Below are 19,454 nucleotides of genomic sequence, written 5' to 3' on the forward strand. Positions count from 1 at the left end.
CTCTTCTCTCTTCTTTATATATATATATATATATATATATATATATATATATATATATAGCCTTGGGCATTGAGAAGAGTAATAGAGGAGATCAAGATAGGTGAAGTCAGTTTTTCAGTGTGATTTAGCACAAAGAAGTTAACTCCTATTACAGATGAGGAAGTTAGCGCATTTGCTGAAGGAAAATAATTTTCTCTCTTCCTACTAGTTGTACTATTTACCAACATCCTTTAGCAAATCAAAAAGACAAAAGTTAAAATAGTCTAGGATTTTGTGAGACCGGTAGGATCCATTACCTTTAATTAGGACCGTTCAAAATCAAATTGTAACTGATAACTTAATCGTAAAATTAGCTTACTGGGCAAACGGATTAAAATTTAGAATAAAAGTTTATCGACACGAATTACTCAATTTTCTTATCGACCAAATTATTAACTCATTAACATTATTATATTTATATTTCTACCCTTATGTATATAAAGTATCTATCATTAGTTATTAACAGTAAAGGCGTACTTCTTTAAAATAACGAGCAACCACACTCCAAAGTAGTTTCCTTGGTATTATTAAAACTTTTGTTTCCAGTAAAGATGATGAAAATTGAACTTTTGTTTCTCTATTTTATTACAAAAGATAGTACTTTTGTTTCCAGCAAAGATGACATCCTTGAACTTTTGTTTCTGTATTATCACCGCTGAATGAATGAGCATTAAGTAATAGTTGTACACGTGATTTTAGAAGTAGATTGTACTGATCTCATTTTCATTGTCTTTCTCTTAGATTTATTCGATAAACCGTCTAATTCGATCGATGATAATTGCTAACCCGATATCGAATCAACCAATATCTTATCGGGTTGCTAGCAAATTAGTACATTTAAAAGTCGATAATTGATAAGCCGAGTCGTTAACCCTAAATATTGGTCTGATCCGCCTGATAAGCAACACTACCCTTAATAAGAGGTTTTGTTCGAGTTCTGTATATGAACAAAATCTTGGTAGGAGCGCTTCTTCTTTTAATGAGCATTATACAATGGAAATCAGTATGAATCGGGACTCTAATGCGAATAACGGAACAAAAAAGTACACCCGACAATGTATGTTTAGTATAGAAATTTTGATGATTAACAAATTGTTTTTAGATGCAACGTCCAAAGAACCAGGTCCTCAACGCTGCTTAACTGTTCTAAGAACTAGCTCCTCAGGGTAAAGGACCAGCTCCTGGGGTTGATGATTGTTCGTCTGTGCAAGACAATAACTTTATCTCAAAGTTACTCAGGTCCGAGTTTGGTGGAAAAAGGCTGCTACATATGATAAGGCTTGTTGCCTAATAAGATAAGAATAAATTATTAAGAGACAAGAGTACCAAAACTTGTGGAGTCCTAAAAAGTAGGAGTCCTATCAAACGAGAAGCTGACTATGAATAGGACTCCCAGAAGATCTTCAAGTCCAGGCGTTTAAATACTATCTATTTTGGACTTCTGTGATTATCCTATTACACATCAACCGAAGAACTACATTTTGCACACTCTAGTCGAGTACCACTGTTGTGTTCTTCTTGAGTCGGTCTAGTGAATGTGTTTTAGGAAATTGAGTTGTAATCAAACTGTCACAAACAATTAGTAAGTTGCAGTGAGTGTTTGCTTTACAAGTTAGTGTAACTTGTAAATCAAAAGGTCGTAGTAGGAGTACTGGAGAGTATTGAATTACAGTCTTGTAATTGATACATTTTGGCTCATTGTTCTAGTGAAGTTGAAGTTGAAAATCCTACGCAATAGGTCGTGATTTTTGTACCTTTTGAGCCGGATGATTTTTCACGTAAAAATTGATGTGTTTACTTTATTTCACATTTAAGGAACACTGTATAGAACCAAGTTCTTTAGTAATTCATACGGGTACTCAAACTAACAATTCATATAAGAGTAGGTTCTCTCACACACAAGGCTAACACCTAGAGAGATCTTGGAAGCATGATGAGTGCTCCGCTCGGAATTAATGAAGGACAATCAACTACAAGACCACCCATGCTCAATGGAAAATATTGCAGTTGGTGAAAAGCAAGAATGGAAGACTTCTTGACAGCTGAAGACTATGAACTATGGACCATAGTGAACCAAGGTCCATTGACTCCTACTAAAAAAACACAAAATGAAACAGTTCCTAAGGACCCCTCTGAATTTGTGGCAACAGATTGCAGAATGACGGAGAAGAATGCAAAGGCTAAGAAAATCCTTATATGTAGACTTGTTCTTGATAAGTACAACAGAATTTATGCGCGCTTTAATGCAAAGGAGATATGGGATGCACTCCAAACTGCTCATGAAGGAACAAACCAAGTGAAGAGATCAAGGATAGAACTACTTATGAGAAACTATGATCTCTTATCCATAAAGGAGTCTGAGCCCATCCAGAAGATGATTACTAGGTTTACCGTAATAACTAATGAATTGAAATCACATGGAAAGGTATTTGCCTCAAAAGAGTTGGTCAGCAAAGTTCTAAGGATTATTCTAGCTTCATGGGAATCAAAAGTCACAGCGATCCAGGAAGCAAAGGAGCTAGACAAAATCTCACTTGATGAGTTGGTTGGAAACTTAATGACTCATCAAATGAGAAAGATAGAACTACACATGGAAGAACCAAATAGAGATAAGGCCTTGGTCCTTAAGGCGTATATGGAAGATGAATCTGACAGTGATGATCCTGACCTAGCAATGTTTGCTAAGTTCAAGAGTTTCATGAAGAACTCCAAAAATGCATCTAAGAGAGAGACCAGTGGTAAACCTAAGCAGATTGACAAAGCTAATTATGATGGGTGCTACAAGTGTAGCAAGCTAGATCACATGGTTAAGGATTGCCCAATGTGATAAATTGAGTGGAGGAAAGTGAAAGTGATACGGAGGAAGAAAATGAAGATAAGGCTATAAGTCTTTATGCTGTAATTCATGACATCAGGCAGTGCAGATAGAGCCTCCATTATAGCTTGGAATACACATTGGAAGACCTCCTTTATTTGATGGACATCACTATGATGAATGGAAGCTACATATGAAAACGTTCCTTCAGGACACTGACTTTGACCTATGGGTAATTATCAGTCATGGACCAATCCTCCCGACCAAAATGGATGGTGAAGGTAACAAATTCAACAAGAGAGAAGAGGAATACGAAGATGAAAATCATCAGCTAGTCCAGAAAAATGCTAGACCAAAGGACCTGATTTACAGAAACATGCCCGAAAATATTATCAACAAAGTGTCCTCTTGCATCTCTACCCATGATATATTGAGAACCTTGGAAGCTGACTTTGGAGATGGAAACATCGAAGTGGCGTTGATGGCGATTGAAGAAAGCCAAATAGAAGAAGAAGTGATATGAATGATGGCCATGAGGTTCAGAAACTGAAGATGAAATAAATCATGTAAGTATCTCTAACTTAAAAGAAAACATTCATGTTATATCTAAAAAATAACTGATGGCCATAATTGTGACCATGTTAAGTGAAATGGATAAAATGAATACTAGAAATGATCAGTTAATAAGAAATCTTTCATGTGTCAAACTTGATCTAAAAGAACTTGAATATGACAAAACTAATCTAGAAGGACATGTCAAAGACCTAAAGAACCAGGTTCTTAAGCTCACTTCTAAAAATGAGAAGTCTCCTGATATACATGGTAAGGAAAAAATGAGTGATCTACAGGATATGCTTGATAAGGAATTAAAAAGGGCTAAAGATAATCTTTGTGATGCGGAATGTAGGGATAAAGTCCTGCAAGAAAATCTATAAAAGCATAATTATGAACTATCTAGACTAAGCAAATGGCATAGATCTTCAGATGCCTTGAATTGGCTGAATGAAAATTGCATCTCTAACAAATCAGGAATTGGTTACAGAAAACCTGTTCCCAAGTTTGATCCAAAGTATGTAGGAATTTATGATAATAAAATATACACTCATTGTGGAAAGGTAGGACACTTTAAAGATACGTGTCCTACCTAAATTCATGCTCAGTTTAGAAACACCTTTGGTCTTGCTAAAAATTTGAAGAAGGAAGAGGAACCAAAAGCCAAGCCTTCAGTCCATACTAAGTGGATTAATGTTAATAAGCAAACAGCAACTAATCCTCTTCCCTTCTTGTCAAGAAGAGATCTGATTCATCTTTTATTTTTCAAAAAAAAGGACCCAAGCTTGTCTGGGTTCCCAAGACTAACTTGTGATTTTTGGAGCAGGCTAAAGTGAGATGGAACAATCAAGACCGGTATCTAGGCAGTGGATGCTCAAGACATATGACCGGAGAAAAGAAAAACTTTCTCTTGCTGATAGCCTTCCAATGAGGGAGTGTCATTTGGAAATTGGAAAAAGGTCCAGATAACATGTATTGGCAAAGTTGGTAAGTCACTCTCTCATGCTATAGAAGATGTGTATTATGTGGTAGGCCTTAAACACAGTCTTCTTAGCATCTCTCAAATGTGTGATAAAGGAAATGAAGTAAAATTCAATTCCAAAATCTATACTATCACTAAGCTTGATATTGATGAAGTTGTATTAAAAGGTAAGAGACATAACAATGTGCACAAGATATCCATTATGTCTCTTCCTCAGAGTGAGCACACGTGCTTAAGTATAGCGGAAGATGACCCACTGCTATGTCATTGAAGACTAGGTCATGCTAGTATTTCTCAACTCAACTAGTTGGCAGCAAAGGACTTGGTCCTTTGTCTACCAAAAGTTGAGTTCTCCTCAGACAAGATTTTTGATGCCTGTGTTAGAGGGAAACATGTAAGGTCACCTTTTAAATCTAAATAGGTTGTCAGCACCTCCAAACCTCTATAACTCCTTCACATGGACCTATGTGGACCAATGAGAGTGAGGAGCAGAGGAGGTAAGAGGTATGTTTTTATCATTATAGATGACTTCTCTAGGTATGTATGGATTCTGTTTTTGGGTTCTAAATATGAAACCTTTGATGTTTTATATGTATTTGTCAGAATGATTCAGCAGAAACTGGGTTGCAATATATTAAGTATAATAACAGACCATGGAACTGAGTTTGAAAATTACAAATTCCTTGAGTTCTGTAACTCACATGGTATTGATCATAATTTTTTTGCACGTAGAACCCCATAACAAAATGCGATTGTAGAAAGAAAGAATAGATCCCTAGAAGATATGGGAAGGATCATGTTGATTGCTAATGGATTGCCTAAGAGTTTCTGGGCTGAGGCAGTCAATACTGCCTATTACTTGCTGAACTGATGCATGGTGAGACCAATTCTTGAGAAAACTCCCTATGAGTTTCTTTGAGGTACATAGCCCAACATCACTCACATGAGAGCATTTGGGTGCAAATGTTTTGTGCATAATAATGGAAAAGAAAGTCTAGGTAAGTTTAATGAGGGAATTTTCTTGGGTTACTCTTCACATAGTAAGGCCTATAAAGTTTTTAATAAAATAACTATGTGTGTAGAAAAAAATATTCATGTTATTTTTGATGAATCTAACAATTTGGTCGAGAAAGGTTTGCAGGATAAAGACTATGATATAGGACTCACTGGTGATGGAGCTCCTAAGGAATCTGAACCTCAATCTGAAGATGGATCCAGAGACCACAAGGAAATAGACTATGATCATGAGGAATAAAAAGAAGCGAGAACTACTCTGACTGCTAACCAGACTAATGAAGTGATACTTACTGAATCTGGTCCTTTGGGTCACTCCTTGGGTGAATCATCTTTGGGTATGCAGATCATGCCATGCAAACATCAAAGTTCACATCCTTTTGAGAACATCATCTCTGATCCAAATGCAAGAGTGCAAACTAGGTCATCTCTGAGAAACCTATGTGCACTCACAACATTTCTCTCATAGGTTGAACCTAAGACCACCAAGGAAGCTCTAAAGGATCCAGTTTAGATTTTATCCATGCAAGAGGAGCTAAATATGTTTGAAAGAAGCAAGGTCTGACACTTGGTACAAAGACCCGAGAACAAAACTGTCATAGGTACCGGATGTGTGTTAAGAAACAAGCTGGATGAATAAAAAAATATCACAAAGAACAAGGCCAGACTGGTGATTCAGGGATACAATCAAGAGGAGTGCATTGACTATGATGAAACGTTTGTACTTGTAGATAGAATGAAAGTTATAAGAATGCTAATAGTGTCACGACCCAAAATTCCAACCTCGAGGTCATGATGGCATCTAACATCTACTTGCTAGGCAAGCCGACGTGAACAGAGAATTTACTGATTTTTAATAATTTATGATAATTTATTAACAAGGGAAACGACATAAGTCTGTAGTATAGCATAATAATACTGAATAGCGAGTCTAAACATAACCCAGAAACTGGTGTCACGGGTACACGAACATCTAGAGTGCTACAACCATGGTATGGATAAAAATACACTATTTTGAAACTCAAAAAAGTAGTAAAGATAGGAGAGAAGGGGACTTCAGGGCTGCAGATACTGTGCAGTTGTACCTCAAGTCTCTGTTGACAACTGGATCCGAGCAAATCTATTGAACGCCGCTAGGACCCACTCTGAAATCTGCACAAGAAGTGCAGAGTGTAGTATGAGTACAACCGTCCCCACGTACTCTATAAGTGCCGAGCCTAACATCGACTAAGTAGTGACAAGGCTAAGATGGGCTACTTACAATAACCTGAATGCAGTAATGATAATAATAATAATAGGGAAAAAGACAGGAATGAAAGTAAAGTAGTTAATTTATGAAAATGAACTCAACCTCATAATCAAAGAACCGAGAATAACAGACCTCATAATTTAATATAAAAATGCTGAAAACTAACACAATAACAACAGCGAGTACAACACACAATCCGTTGCGGCGCGTAACTCGATACCACTGTACATTCACAATCCTCCCTTATTTCACCATAACATCATTTATCAATATCAAGAATCACATATACAACCCGTTGTGGCGCATAACCCGATCCCACCATATCATTATAATCAATATCAAAATCCCTTATTCCACCATTTCAATTTATATCCTTTAATTCTCGTTGCGACGTGCAACCGTATCCACAAACAATCTCAATAAACATTAACAATCCAATAATTCAATTTACAAGAATTCTACAATCAAAGATTATGAGTACAAGGCAATAAATGAACCACGTAATAATCAAGGAAAGCAACAAATAGTACAAAAGCAACAAGACAAGTCAAGTACGTGACAATTAAGGTGTGCAAGTAAAACAGTTGAGGTAAGTAGCAAATAATCACAGATTCATGGAAGGGACGAACAATTCAATACAAGAATAATTAATATCAAGTAACAAGTAATGACATAGAAAGCAAAACATGTAACAATTAAGGCATGGAATGAGATTATTCATGAAATACAAGAAAACATGGAAATAATTTTTTTGACGGCGTATATACACTCGTCACATCGCATATCTTCCGTTTAACACTTAATTCACATAACATATAGTTCAAGGGTTCCTAATTCTCTCAAATCCAGGTTAGACCCAACACTTACCTCACTCCCCAATCAAATCAAATCTCAATCGGGGCCTCCAAACTAATCGAATCTAACCAAAATCGACTTAATATCATCAAACAATGCTAGGAAAATCAATTACAATAGATAAAACAAAGATCTTTACACTTTTCCCAAAAGGTCGACTCGGGGCCCGCCCGGTCAAATCCTGAGTCCAATGGTAGATTCCGACTACCCATGACCCCATGAGTTCATATATGTGATAGTTTCAAAATTTAAGTCCAAATCGACTCTCAAAACTCAATTTATAATTTTTCAAAAACATGACAAGGTTTCACAATTTTCACTTTGAGTCACATAATTTTGATTTTAAAATCTAAAATATATTGATGGAATATGATTAGAAATTGATTAGAATCACTCACCCAAGGTTTGTAGATAAAACTTCCCTTTCCAAAATCGCCTACTATCGAGCCTAGGGTTCAAAAATATGTAAATGAGGCTAAAACACCCGTCCTTTAGCTTTTTGTCCAATCGTAGGTGTCACAAATGCAACCTGGGTTTCGAAAATGCGAACCCCGCAAATGCAAAGCAAGCATTGCAAAAGCGAAGCCCTCACATTCCTGTTGTCATCACAAATGCGACGACTTGTTCGCAAATGCAAACATTGTACTTTCGCAAAAGCAATCAAAATGATCGCAAATGCGATCACTGCCTACCCATACCACCTTCGCAAGTACGAACACAGGGTTCACATTTGCAACCCTATCAAACTATGCCATACATCGTAATTGCGACCTCCCACTTTGTATTTGCGAGGCCTGTAGTACCTGCTCACACGAGCAACTCTAAAAATTTCCAAAACACTTCGAAACTCACCATAAACTCATACGAACTTTCTCACGCGATCGAAATACCAAAATAATACCTAGAACTATGAATCAGACATACAAATGTATGATGTGTTTCATGAAACTTGAGAACTTTTCAAATTTACAACCGAATGTCCGAATCAACTCAAATCAACTCCGTTCTGTACCAAATTTTATAGACAAGTCATAAATAGTGAGATGAACCTATTCCAAGTTTCGGGACCAAAATCCGTACCTGTCAGCAACAAAATCAACCTACAGTCAAACTTAAGAATTCTTTAAGCCTTCTAATTACTAGGTTTTAGCAAATCATGTTAAATAAAGTTAGGGAGTTCTGAATTTGATTCGGGCATAGGCCCAAGTCCTAAATCACGATACGGATCCATCGGGCCTTCAAAATACTGATCCGAGTCCATTTGTACAAATGTTGACCGTAGTCAACTCAAATTAGTTTTAAGGTAAAATTTCATAGTTTCTTCAATTTTTCACATAAAAACTTTTTGGAACAAGACACGGACTGCGCATGAAAATTAGGGAACACTAAACAGATCTAGTCTAGGTCTAGGAACATGAAAATAAAGGCAAAAACTCAAAATGAACTATCAGATCATCACATTCTCCACCTCTAAAATAAACGTTTGTGCTCGAACCGGAATAGAAAGGTACCTGAAATGGTAAAAAGGTGAGGGTATCTACTCCGTATGTCAGAATCAGACTCCCACGTGGCTTCCTCGATAGGCTTACCTCTCCACTGCACACGAGTTGAAGGATAACTCTTAGAACTCAACGTTCGGACCTACCGGGCTAAAATGGCCTCCGGCTCCTCCTCATAAGTAAAATCCTTGTCCAATTGGAATAAGCTGAAATTTAACACATGGGACAGATCACCATGATATTTTTCGAGCATGGAGACATGGAACATCAGATGAACTGCTGATAAGCTAGGTGGTAATGCAAGCTTGTAAGACACCCCCATTTTCTCAAGAATCTCGAAGCATATTATATACCAAGGGATAAACTTTCCCTTCTTTCTGAACCTCATCACACCCTTCATGGATGAAGCTTGGAGCAATACCCTCTCTCCAACCATGAATACAACATCACGAACACTCCCATCGACATAACTTTTCTACTAATGTAGTGACCCGACTAGTTGTTTTGAGCATTCAAACTTCGCTCGGCAGTTTGAGGGCATGAGTAGCTCCATATGATATGTTATAACTTCTACGAATTGTCGGTTTTGGTTTTCAAGTTATTCGGAATTGATTTGGAAGAATGAATTTCATGATTGAAGCTTTAAGTTGGAAGAGTTGACCAAGTTTGACTTTTGGTGAATTTGACCATGGAATGGAGTTTGGGTGGTTCTTTTAGGTCTGGATGGTGATTTTAGACTCAAGTGTATGCCCGGATTTGTATTTGGATATTTTTAGAAGGTTTCGGCGCTAATTGGCGAAAGTCAAAAATTTGAAGGTTTGGAAAGGTCATAAGTTTGACTGGGGATTCGGATTGAGGTTCATGGAATTGGAATAGCTTCGTTATGTTATTTTGAACTTGTGCGCAAAATTTAGGTTCATTCCAAATTGATTTGATATGTTTCGGCACGATTTTTGGAAGTTGAAAGTTCAAAGTTCATTGAGTTCGAATGAGGTGTGATTCGCCGGTTCGATATTCTTATACATTATTTGAAGTCTTGAGTAGGTCCGTATTATTTTATGGGACTTGTTGGTATATTCATACAGAGACCCGAGGGGCTCGGGTGTGTTTCAGACGAGGTTTGGACCATGTCGTCGCATCTAGAATTTTGGTTGGGCTGCTGGTTCTGGTGTTCCGCACCTGCAACTGGTATTGTGCAGGTGTGATGGTCATAGAAGTGAGTCAATGAGCACATAAGCGAAGAGCACTGCTGGGCAGGAGTCCTCAAATGCGGAGCTTATGTCACATCTGCGAAGGCGCAGATACGAATACTGCATCGCAGGAGCGGAATTGGACTGTTGGTGAGGGATTGCATATGCGGAAATAGTTGCGCAAAAGCATGACCGCAGAAGCGGGTAGACGATCACACAAGAGATGGCAGCTGAGTTTGGTCTTGTTCGCAAAAGTGGAGGCTGGGCCGCATGTGCGAGTCCGCAGAAGCGGAAATTGGTTCGCAAATGCGAAATTTGCTGGGCAGATTCTATATATTTCGAGGTTTTGGTTCTTTTATCATATCTTGAGATGTGGGACTCGGGTGAAAGCAACGTTTGAAGCTATTTTCATCACAAGAATTGAGGTAAGTGTTCTAAACTTGGTATTGATTTTATTTCACGAATCCATCTTCATTTTTGGCAATTGGTTGATGAATTTTAAAGAGAAATTGGGGGTTTTTGACTAGAACTTCATAAAGAAAATTTTCGAGTTTTGAACATCAATTTGGAATTATATTTGAGTGAAACTAGTATGGTTGGACTCATAATTGAATGGGTTGTCATATTTTATAAGTTTCGTCGAGTTCCGAGGCGCGGGTTTGAGTAAGGAGTCCTTCTCCTTATCAATTATGCAACCTTTTCGATTAGGAGATATCAGATATAACAAATTAAGTTTATCTCCTTCACGTGCATCCCTTATGCTCGAATCTTCCCATTTCTGTGTACACATGGGGATGGACCTGGTTCATGCCTGAGTTCCTTTGTCAATCTTCAAAACAAACTTCACTTGGGCCAACCAACAAATTCTCCCTTTTTGATGATGACAAACTCTGCGCTTTTCATAAGCGTAGGCCCTGTTTCTACTCAGCTCAACATCAACACAATGTTAGAACACTTTTTAAAAACTCAAGTTTTGCCAAGTTTCACATAATGCAGCCAAAACGCCATCGGGCCACTCGGTACCCCAACCAAGCATGCACATAAGTCCAAAACTATCATACGGACCTACCATAATCATTAAAATACCGATACTGTTGTTGGTGAAAACGATAAATAACAATAACACAATAGATCTGTAACAACGATACCAAATCTTTTAACGGGGTAAAATACAATACCCCCGAGCAGAGCAATATAATACCACTAAATATTACAACTTGATAGTGTCAAGAGACTACTACAATTTAGAAAGAAATAATACTCTTTATTTTAAACACCTCACTACGATACTACTCTTGCTCATAATTTATCTCATAAACTACAATCCGTGAAATACTCTCTCTGAGTCTATGTTGCTTCTCTCGATTCGGTGTATTTGATCCGAAGAGCTGAAGCCTCCTTTTATAGCAGCGAGGAATCGTTCCTCCAACCAATCAAAGGATTGGATTTACAAATTGCATTGCAGATTTCCTTAACTTGTTGCACCGTCCAAAACCAATTTGCAAATTGGTTTTGCTATTTGTTTTTCTTTTGGTGTTATTGCAACTTGTTGTCACCTTTTTTTCTTTTTTCTTTTATTTAGATGGGTTCCATAGCTGCAACATGTAATACTCTTTATCTTTTACTATCCATAATTTGCTAAATATGTTGTAAAACATTTATTTATAGATAAGGTATGTACTAGAATTTCCATGGTATGCCAGCTTACCTCGGGTGGAAGCTAGGTATTACATAAAACAGTATGGCGGAGCAGATGATATTTGGATTGGCAAGACGTTATACAGGTAGCTCTTTAAGTATGTTCTGGAATTTTCTTTTCTCTGGTGATAATAACATTTTTATTCTCTAGTCAATAAACAGTTCTATGTTAGTTTTCATTTAGTTTTACCGTACATAAGTAGTTGCACAAAAGTTAAAATTAAGAGAGGATTTAACTTGGTTAAACTATAGAATTATAGTCTAACCAACTCGTGTCTCTTGGTACTTCAAACAAATAAATATTATCATAACTGCCTTAGGACGGCTTAAATTGGAGTGTGATTATCTCATCTAATGTTTTAGTTTGCTAGAGACCATAATTTTATTTACTTAATTTGCCTTAATTTGGATCAAGATGAGCTAAAATCTGAGTCATAGTCCAACTTTTACCAAACTTTAATTAATATGTAGTGTTTTCTTATGAATTGTATAATTACTAAATAAGACTTTTTTTCTTTTGTTATAGTCATATTATAACATATCAAACAAAAAAGAATTATTTCAAAGATACTTTGGTAAAGTTACTCATGGATCAATTTGAACTAAAATTCAACCCATCTTTAAAATGGGTTGAGATGAGTTGGGTCAAAATGGACTAAGTTCAATAAACGGACAGGTCAATAATCCGCCTAACCTTGGGCGGGTTGAGTGGGTCATTTAGGCTTTGGTCAAATTTGACAGCCCTAGCTAGAATTTAAGTTTTTAGGAGCAATTCTAGGTTACACATAATTAAGTTCAAAAAACCCAAAGTATATGGTTGCCTAATTGGAAATTTGTTAATCTTTTGCCCATGCAGAATGCCCGATGTCAACAACAATGTTTATTTACAAGCTGCAAAATTGGATTACAATAGATGCCAAAGTCAACATCGCTTTGAATGGCTGATTATGCAAGAGTATGTACTTGATTTTTTTAATGTTTATAAACAATAAAGCATCAAGCTTTTTATCTTCTAAAATTTGCTCCATCTCATGATTAGGTGGTTTGAGAAGTGCAACTTTCAACAATTTGGAATAAGCAAAAAGTACCTCCTAGTTTCTTATTTCCTAGCTGCTGCAAGTATATTTGAAGTCGAGAAGTCAAGAGAACGCCTTGCATGGGCTAAATCTCGTATAATATGTAAGATGATTACATCTTACTACAATGATGAAGCCACAACTTGGACAACTAGGAATTCATTGCTAATGGAATTCAAGGTTTCTCATGATCCGACCAGAAAAAATGGGTATTTATCTCTCTATCTAGTACTTTAAATAATTAATTTATGTATGAAAATATCCCTATCTCTTACAACAATTGGTTGGAAACAAATTCATCGCAAGTGTCACACATTCTCAGTTTTCACAACTAACTTTTGAAGTGGGAATTTGGTTTTTATATCTCCAGAAGTTATTTTTGCTTTTTTGTTTTCCTTCTTTGTTGCAGTAATGAAACAAAAGAGATCTTAGTTCTCAAAAATCTTCGTCAGTTTTTGCGCCAACTATCAGAAGAAACTTTTGAAGACCTAGGCAAAGACATCCATCACCAACTACAAAATGCTGTGAGTATACAAGGATTCCTTTTTTATATATCTTATTCTAACTATACAAGAAAATGTCACAAAAACATGATAAATCACAAATAGTTCGTACTTTACCAATTAGTTGTCAACCATATTTGTTTTCTCAAGTTTTTGGGTGGTGAAAGAGACTTGGAGGAAGGGAAAGAGAAAGGAAAGGTTTGGTCAGAATCAAATCTTACACCTATAAAATAAAAGGCAACAATATTACTAGCTAGTGATTATATTCATCATTCATTTTATCCTTATGTTTTTTTATCAAAATAATCCAAACAAACAAAAATAGATTTAGGATGTGTTATATTTATTTTCAGCTTGATATATATACACATACGAAGAAAATAAAAACATCTGTATAATAAGACCATACATTCATTTTAAACTCATTGATTCTAAATTTTAAACTCATCTATGCAAAAAGAACTACAATTAACCTTAAGACTAATCAACGATGCTACTCTTGAAATTCATCATATTATTTTTGCTTGCATATTTTCTTTTCGAGTGCAGTGGGAAACGTGGTTGGTGTTCTTGAGGGAGGAAAAGAATGCATGTCAAGAAGAAACAGAGTTACTGGTGCGCACAATTAATCTCTCGGGCGGCTATATGACACATGATGAGATATTATTCGATGCGGACTACGAGAATCTGTCCAACCTTACCAATAAAGTTTGTGGCAAGCTTAATGAGCTCCAAAATGACAAGGTTAGGAACCATAATAATCATCTTTTAATTTTCTTTTGGAGTAATTACACGAATAATAAATTATTTTTAAGTTTATTGTACCAAAGTCATATTTTTTTTAATTGAAATATAAACCAATTATGGGTGTGTTTGGTATGGACATGTTTGGTTGTTCAAAATATTTTGAAAAATAGTTTGAAAAATATTTTGTCTAGGAAAACAAATTTCTTAAAAATAAAGAAAATGATTTCCTTGATGCGAGTAGGAAAAACAAGTTAGATAAGTGGCACTCTATGTTGATTGCCTCCCCCCACCCCTCCCCGAACTCTATCCCCTGCCTCACCTCCCTCTGCCCCCACTCTTGACCCCTCCCCCTAAGCTTGGGATGCCTTCTCCCCATGCCCCCAAGAACACTCCACCCTACCACGCCGCCCATCACCCCCTACCTCTATAGTGTTTGTCAAGATTGTAAACAAACTTTTGGGCGATATTTTCTGCTTATTTATCAAACATCAAAAAATAAATAAGAAAGACCACTTATTTTTTGAGAGATTTACTTTCAGGAAAAATTTTCTGCTGAAAAATATTTTTATTCATACCAAACACACCCAATGTATGTATCACAAAAAATAAAAAATAAAAAGCTAGAAAAATTATGTCAAGTTCGATCCCAATAACATAATAGGTTGCAACTTCAAAAACTTACCTAGCATAATATCTATCAATACACCGCTTAAAATTAAAAATCAAAACTAAAATACTTTTTAACCCATCTAAAAAGGTCGTGATGTGTCTCATGGTTAAAAACAATGGGTTTTAAGTTGGATTTGCAAATGGGTTTTATAAAATATTAGATGGTGTAAGGTTGATATTATAAGGTGTGCATAAGTGGCAGCTTACTTATTTTTTATGGGACCAAATTTAGTATTTTCTTGTATTTTTCTAATATTTGTGATATATAAGCAGGATGGAGTTATTTCTCCATTTAAAAAATTAATTCTATGATTTTGGCAGAATAAATCTATGAAAACGAACAATTCTTTTTATTTCAGCTTTCTAATTCCTCTATTTAAATCTAAACAAATGTTAGGTGACGGGCCGCTCAAAGAACACCAATATTGAACTCGACATGCAAGCTCTCGTAAAGTTAGTGTTTGGTAACACCTCAAGCAACATCAACCAAGACATTAAGCAAACATTTTTTGCAGTTGTGAAGACTTTCTATTACAGTGCGCATGTTAGTGAGAAAATAATGAACTTTCACATATCCAAAGTGCTTTTTCAGCAAGTCTAGTAACATTTTATGTTTGTAGCTGACAGTAATTCTGAAATAACATGGTGCTTTATCTCTTTAATTTCTTATACTTATTAATTTGTCATTGTCATTTTGAAACATCTCTTATAATATGTTAAAGCGAAATTTATTAGTGCGTATACAAATTTAGAGTGTCAAGATGATTCTATCAAAATTTATTTTTATTTTAATGTCAAATTATTGAATATCTCAAATACGATATATGCAAGGGTATGTGCTGCATTCTATTTTATACTAGTTAAAACAGAACACAATAGATGGCATTCTAAAAGGTTGATTAAAGTTTTAGGACACCTAAAATTGTTATGTTAAACTCCGTATATTATCAGCGAAACTTGTGAGATTCTAAGTAGGGGGTTCAAGTTATCCTAAAGGAAAGGGATTGGGCAACCTTTAAGATCCATTAAAACGCGGTTCCCGATCGGACCTAATTAACTAGATAGGTTCTATAAAAGGGATTAGGTATCCAACCGCTCTAAAGATTAGGAAGTCGCCACCGGAATGAAGTGCGTGGACTTGGTCAACCACTCCACAATAACCCAGAATGCGTCATATTTCTTCAAGGTCCGTGGTAAGCCTGCCACAAAATCAATAATGATGCGCTCTCACTTCCACTTTGGTATCTCCAATCTCCGAGTTAGTCCATCTGATTTTTTATCTTCATACTTCACATTTTGACAATTCAAACACCGCAATACATAAGCAACAATGTCTTTCTTCATTCTCCACCACCAATAATGTTGTTTTAAGTCATGGTACATCTTCGTGACACCTAGGTGAATAGAATATCGCGAACTGTGCACCTCCTCAAGGATCAAATCTCTCAATCCATCAACATTTGGAACACACATCCGGCCTTAAAGATGCATAACACCATTATCTCTAATCAAAACCTCCTTGATACCACCCTGCTGCACCGTATCCTTCAACACCAACAAGTGAGGATCATCAAACTAGCGAGCCTTGATACGCTCCAACAACAAAGATTGCACCATAGAGCCTGAATATGTGATTTATTTGTACTATGAAATTCATAGATTTGATGTTAGAATTCATGAAAAAGTAGTTGAAATTAATTGAAAACTAGTTAAAGTGCTTTCCAATGAATTTGGGAAGAAATTCCTCTTCAAAAATTGACTCTAGAGAGTTTACGGTTGAAAAATGGTGTAAAACAAATTAAGTCCTGAAATTCCCAACTTTTAGTAAGGTGCAGATATCGCAATTGCGAACTCTTATTCATAATTGCGAACACTTGTTTGCAATTATGATATTCGCAAATGTGAACCACCGATCGCAAATCCGATCCTTTCCTTCGCATCTGCGAAAGACCCTTTCCTCGCAAATGCGGCCAAAGCTTCGCATTTGCGAGCCAAAAATCACAACTGTGAGGCTCGCAATTTCGATAAGGTTCTTGCAAAAGTGAGACCTGCAACCTTACACTAGCAACTTCTTAGCTTCAATAATTCCAAACTCAACCAAAACATATCTGAAACTCATTCGAGTACCTCGTGATCCAATTCGAACATTCACACACGTGTAATAATATCATACAAATTCACTCGCTTACTCGAATTATCAAAACAACATCAAGAACCAGGTTCATTAGGTTATAAACTTTTCAAAGTCATTAGGTTATAAACAACATCTGAAACTTTTCAAAGTCACTTATCATCAAGGACCAGGTTCATTAGGTTATAAATATCACAGTCCAAACTAAAAGCACAACCTAATTTCCCTTTTTGGCATCATCAAAAAGTTGCATAATAATGTTAGATAACCAGATTTTAATAGAAATTACTCATGGCCACTGAGGCAACTTCAAATGCAATAATGGAGTCAAATATCATCGATCAATCTAAGGATATTAGCCATCTAAAAAATATCAACAAACAGTTAGAGCAAAAGCAGTGAATTTCATTGATTGATAAGATCCTAGCACAAAGCATAAAAAGAAATAAAAACACTGGATCATGAACAAAAGAAGCAAAAAAATCCTGAACTGGATTACTGGTTGATCTACACTACGCGAGGAGGCTTAAGGCTGGGAAGGACCAGGTTCTTTATTTTTGGCTTGGAGTAGTTTCAGCATATCCTGAAGAATGCCATCACGCTTCTCCTTTTCGTTTTCTAGCTCGGCTCTAAGAGCATCTCTCTCAGTCTCCACCTCCGCTAACCTGTTCTTCAGCCTATCAATCTCAGTATCCTTAGCCCCACTTGCTTGCACCAAAGCTCGCACTTTGATCTTCACTGGTACCTTTTTGGATGAACCAGGTTCTTTAGGAGTTGTTTAGACTTCATAGTCACAAACAGTTAGAGCGTTTGCCCCAAAATGATCCTTCCTTGTACAAACTTCCCATTTCTTGATGGGTACCTTGAAGTGTGCAAGTAAAACCATGAGAATAAAGCCATAGGGTATGGCGTGAGTTTTGGTAGCATTCAGAACCCTATCAAGAAGCTGGATAATAAAATCAGGATTATTAATTTGCCTCCCACTGTCCAAACATTCCATAAGGACCAGGTCCATGATTGTTGCAATGTGCCTCTTTTCATGCCTAGGTAGCACAACTTTGTTCACAAACTCGAACAACACTTTGTGGGGTAGCTTCATCTAACTTTTGTAAATAGTCTTGGGCTCAAGTTCTTCATCATTATCATCAAACGTTCTTGTAATGGCAAGGGCATTAGGGAGATTCTCTAGACATGGACATTTGAGCTTCTTATAATCATTGTACCCTTCAGCAGGTATACCTAAGATCTCTCCTAGTTCTTTAGCATCAAAGCTCATTGTCACCCCCTTTACCACACTGGTGACCCTACCATCTTTGATCTCACAATTTGCCATGAACTCCACAATCTCAGTTCTGGCCAGCTTTCCATCCATCTGAAGGACCATGTCCTTCCATCCTTGCAATTGTAACTTCTCTAGTAGCATTACCATACCTTTCTCCTCCAAGTCCCTGAGGAGACTACCTTTCAAGATGGTTCTCTTTCCAAACTTAACCATCTTGTTATGCTCAACATCAAATTCTTTTTCTTCTTCTTTTTCTTCTTTTCCACTCCATTCTTCTTCCTTCACTATTTTAACTTTTTTTAGTTTCAATGCAGACATGGTTCTTTTAGCCAAAGTAGATGGCTCCGCAAACTTTATTTTTGAAGCAAGACTTCTTTGTGGAAATCTTGGATTTCTTTGCCTTTGGAGTCACAACCTCTATTTCCTCTGTCTCCTCTTCATTCCGAAGGACCAAGTCCATCTTGTCAATTTCAACAAGCTCAACCACCTTTTTTCGTTTAGCAGTAGCTTTTCTCTTACTTTCTTCTATGGCTTTTTCCAGTTCAGCATCACTCTGCTTCTTCTGACTCCTTGTAGCTCTTTCTCTTATAAGAGGAATCTCTACAGGGATAGAAGAGGTAGCCTTTCTCTTCTTGTTTGCCCTAGCAGTCCCAGGAACTTTGACTCCTAAACTCCTTTTCTTTTTGGGATTGTAATTGTCAGACACCCTTTTCAGTAGGGCTGCGAGGGTTTCCTGGTCAGTTGGAACATGTTCTTGAACATCTTTCCCTAATCGAACCAACCCCTCAGCAGCTTCTCCAGAGCCACATCCTTTTTTTTTTTCTTTTACACTTTCTCCAGCATATTCCTTACTCCACACTACCATTGCTCATGTTTCTTTAATCAAACTAGTAGGAGAGGGTGAACCTTCAGCCACTCCTTTCCCCATACCCATCACAATACCTTGAACACCCTCACTCTCTTTTTCTTTTCTCTTTTTATCTTTACCACCTATTCTCCTAGACTCAGTAGTCTCAATCCCAGCAATAAATCCCACCAGAATGAACCTATTCTCCAAATTGTCAGCGACCTCAGAGATGATTTCAGTAATAATATTTGGGCCAGAAGTTACATGTTCTATTTCAGACAAAATAGTTTCTTCCCCCTCAGTAGC

General features: G+C 36.7%; 2 protein-coding genes across 2 annotated transcripts; both read left to right on the forward strand.

The window, feature by feature from the left end:
- The first annotated feature begins 2,062 nt into the window (after nt 1–2,062).
- On the forward strand, nt 2,063–2,866 carry LOC138902288 (uncharacterized). Its single transcript, XM_070190132.1, has one exon. It carries the CDS (start codon nt 2,063–2,065, stop codon nt 2,864–2,866), a length of 804 nt encoding a protein of 267 aa, XP_070046233.1.
- Nucleotides 2,867–11,873: 9,007 nt separating this feature from the next.
- LOC104084668 (copal-8-ol diphosphate hydratase, chloroplastic-like) lies at nt 11,874–15,550 on the forward strand. Its single transcript, XM_070192003.1, has 6 exons — nt 11,874–11,979; nt 12,750–12,848; nt 12,933–13,178; nt 13,379–13,493; nt 14,022–14,216; nt 15,286–15,550. The coding sequence occupies exons 2-6, from the start codon at nt 12,751–12,753 to the stop codon at nt 15,487–15,489; spliced, it is 858 nt and encodes a 285-aa protein (XP_070048104.1). The 5' UTR covers nt 11,874–11,979; nt 12,750; the 3' UTR covers nt 15,490–15,550.
- The last annotated feature ends 3,904 nt before the right edge of the window (nt 15,551–19,454 follow it).

Source organism: Nicotiana tomentosiformis, chromosome 12, assembly GCF_000390325.3.
Source record: "Nicotiana tomentosiformis chromosome 12, ASM39032v3, whole genome shotgun sequence".
Taxonomy (NCBI): Eukaryota; Viridiplantae; Streptophyta; class Magnoliopsida; order Solanales; family Solanaceae; genus Nicotiana; species Nicotiana tomentosiformis.

Bases quoted from the DNA above. Each gene is read 5' to 3' on its own strand.
- LOC138902288 (XM_070190132.1), top strand. From the start codon at position 2,063: ATGGAAGACTTCTTGACAGCTGAAGACTATGAACTATGGACCATAGTG.
- LOC104084668 (XM_070192003.1), top strand. From the start codon at position 12,751: ATGCCCGATGTCAACAACAATGTTTATTTACAAGCTGCAAAATTGGAT. The intron at 13,179-13,378 runs GTATTTATCTCT...TCTTTGTTGCAG, and splicing joins GATCCGACCAGAAAAAATGG to TAATGAAACAAAAGAGATCT. The intron at 13,494-14,021 runs GTGAGTATACAA...TTTCGAGTGCAG, and splicing joins ATCACCAACTACAAAATGCT to TGGGAAACGTGGTTGGTGTT.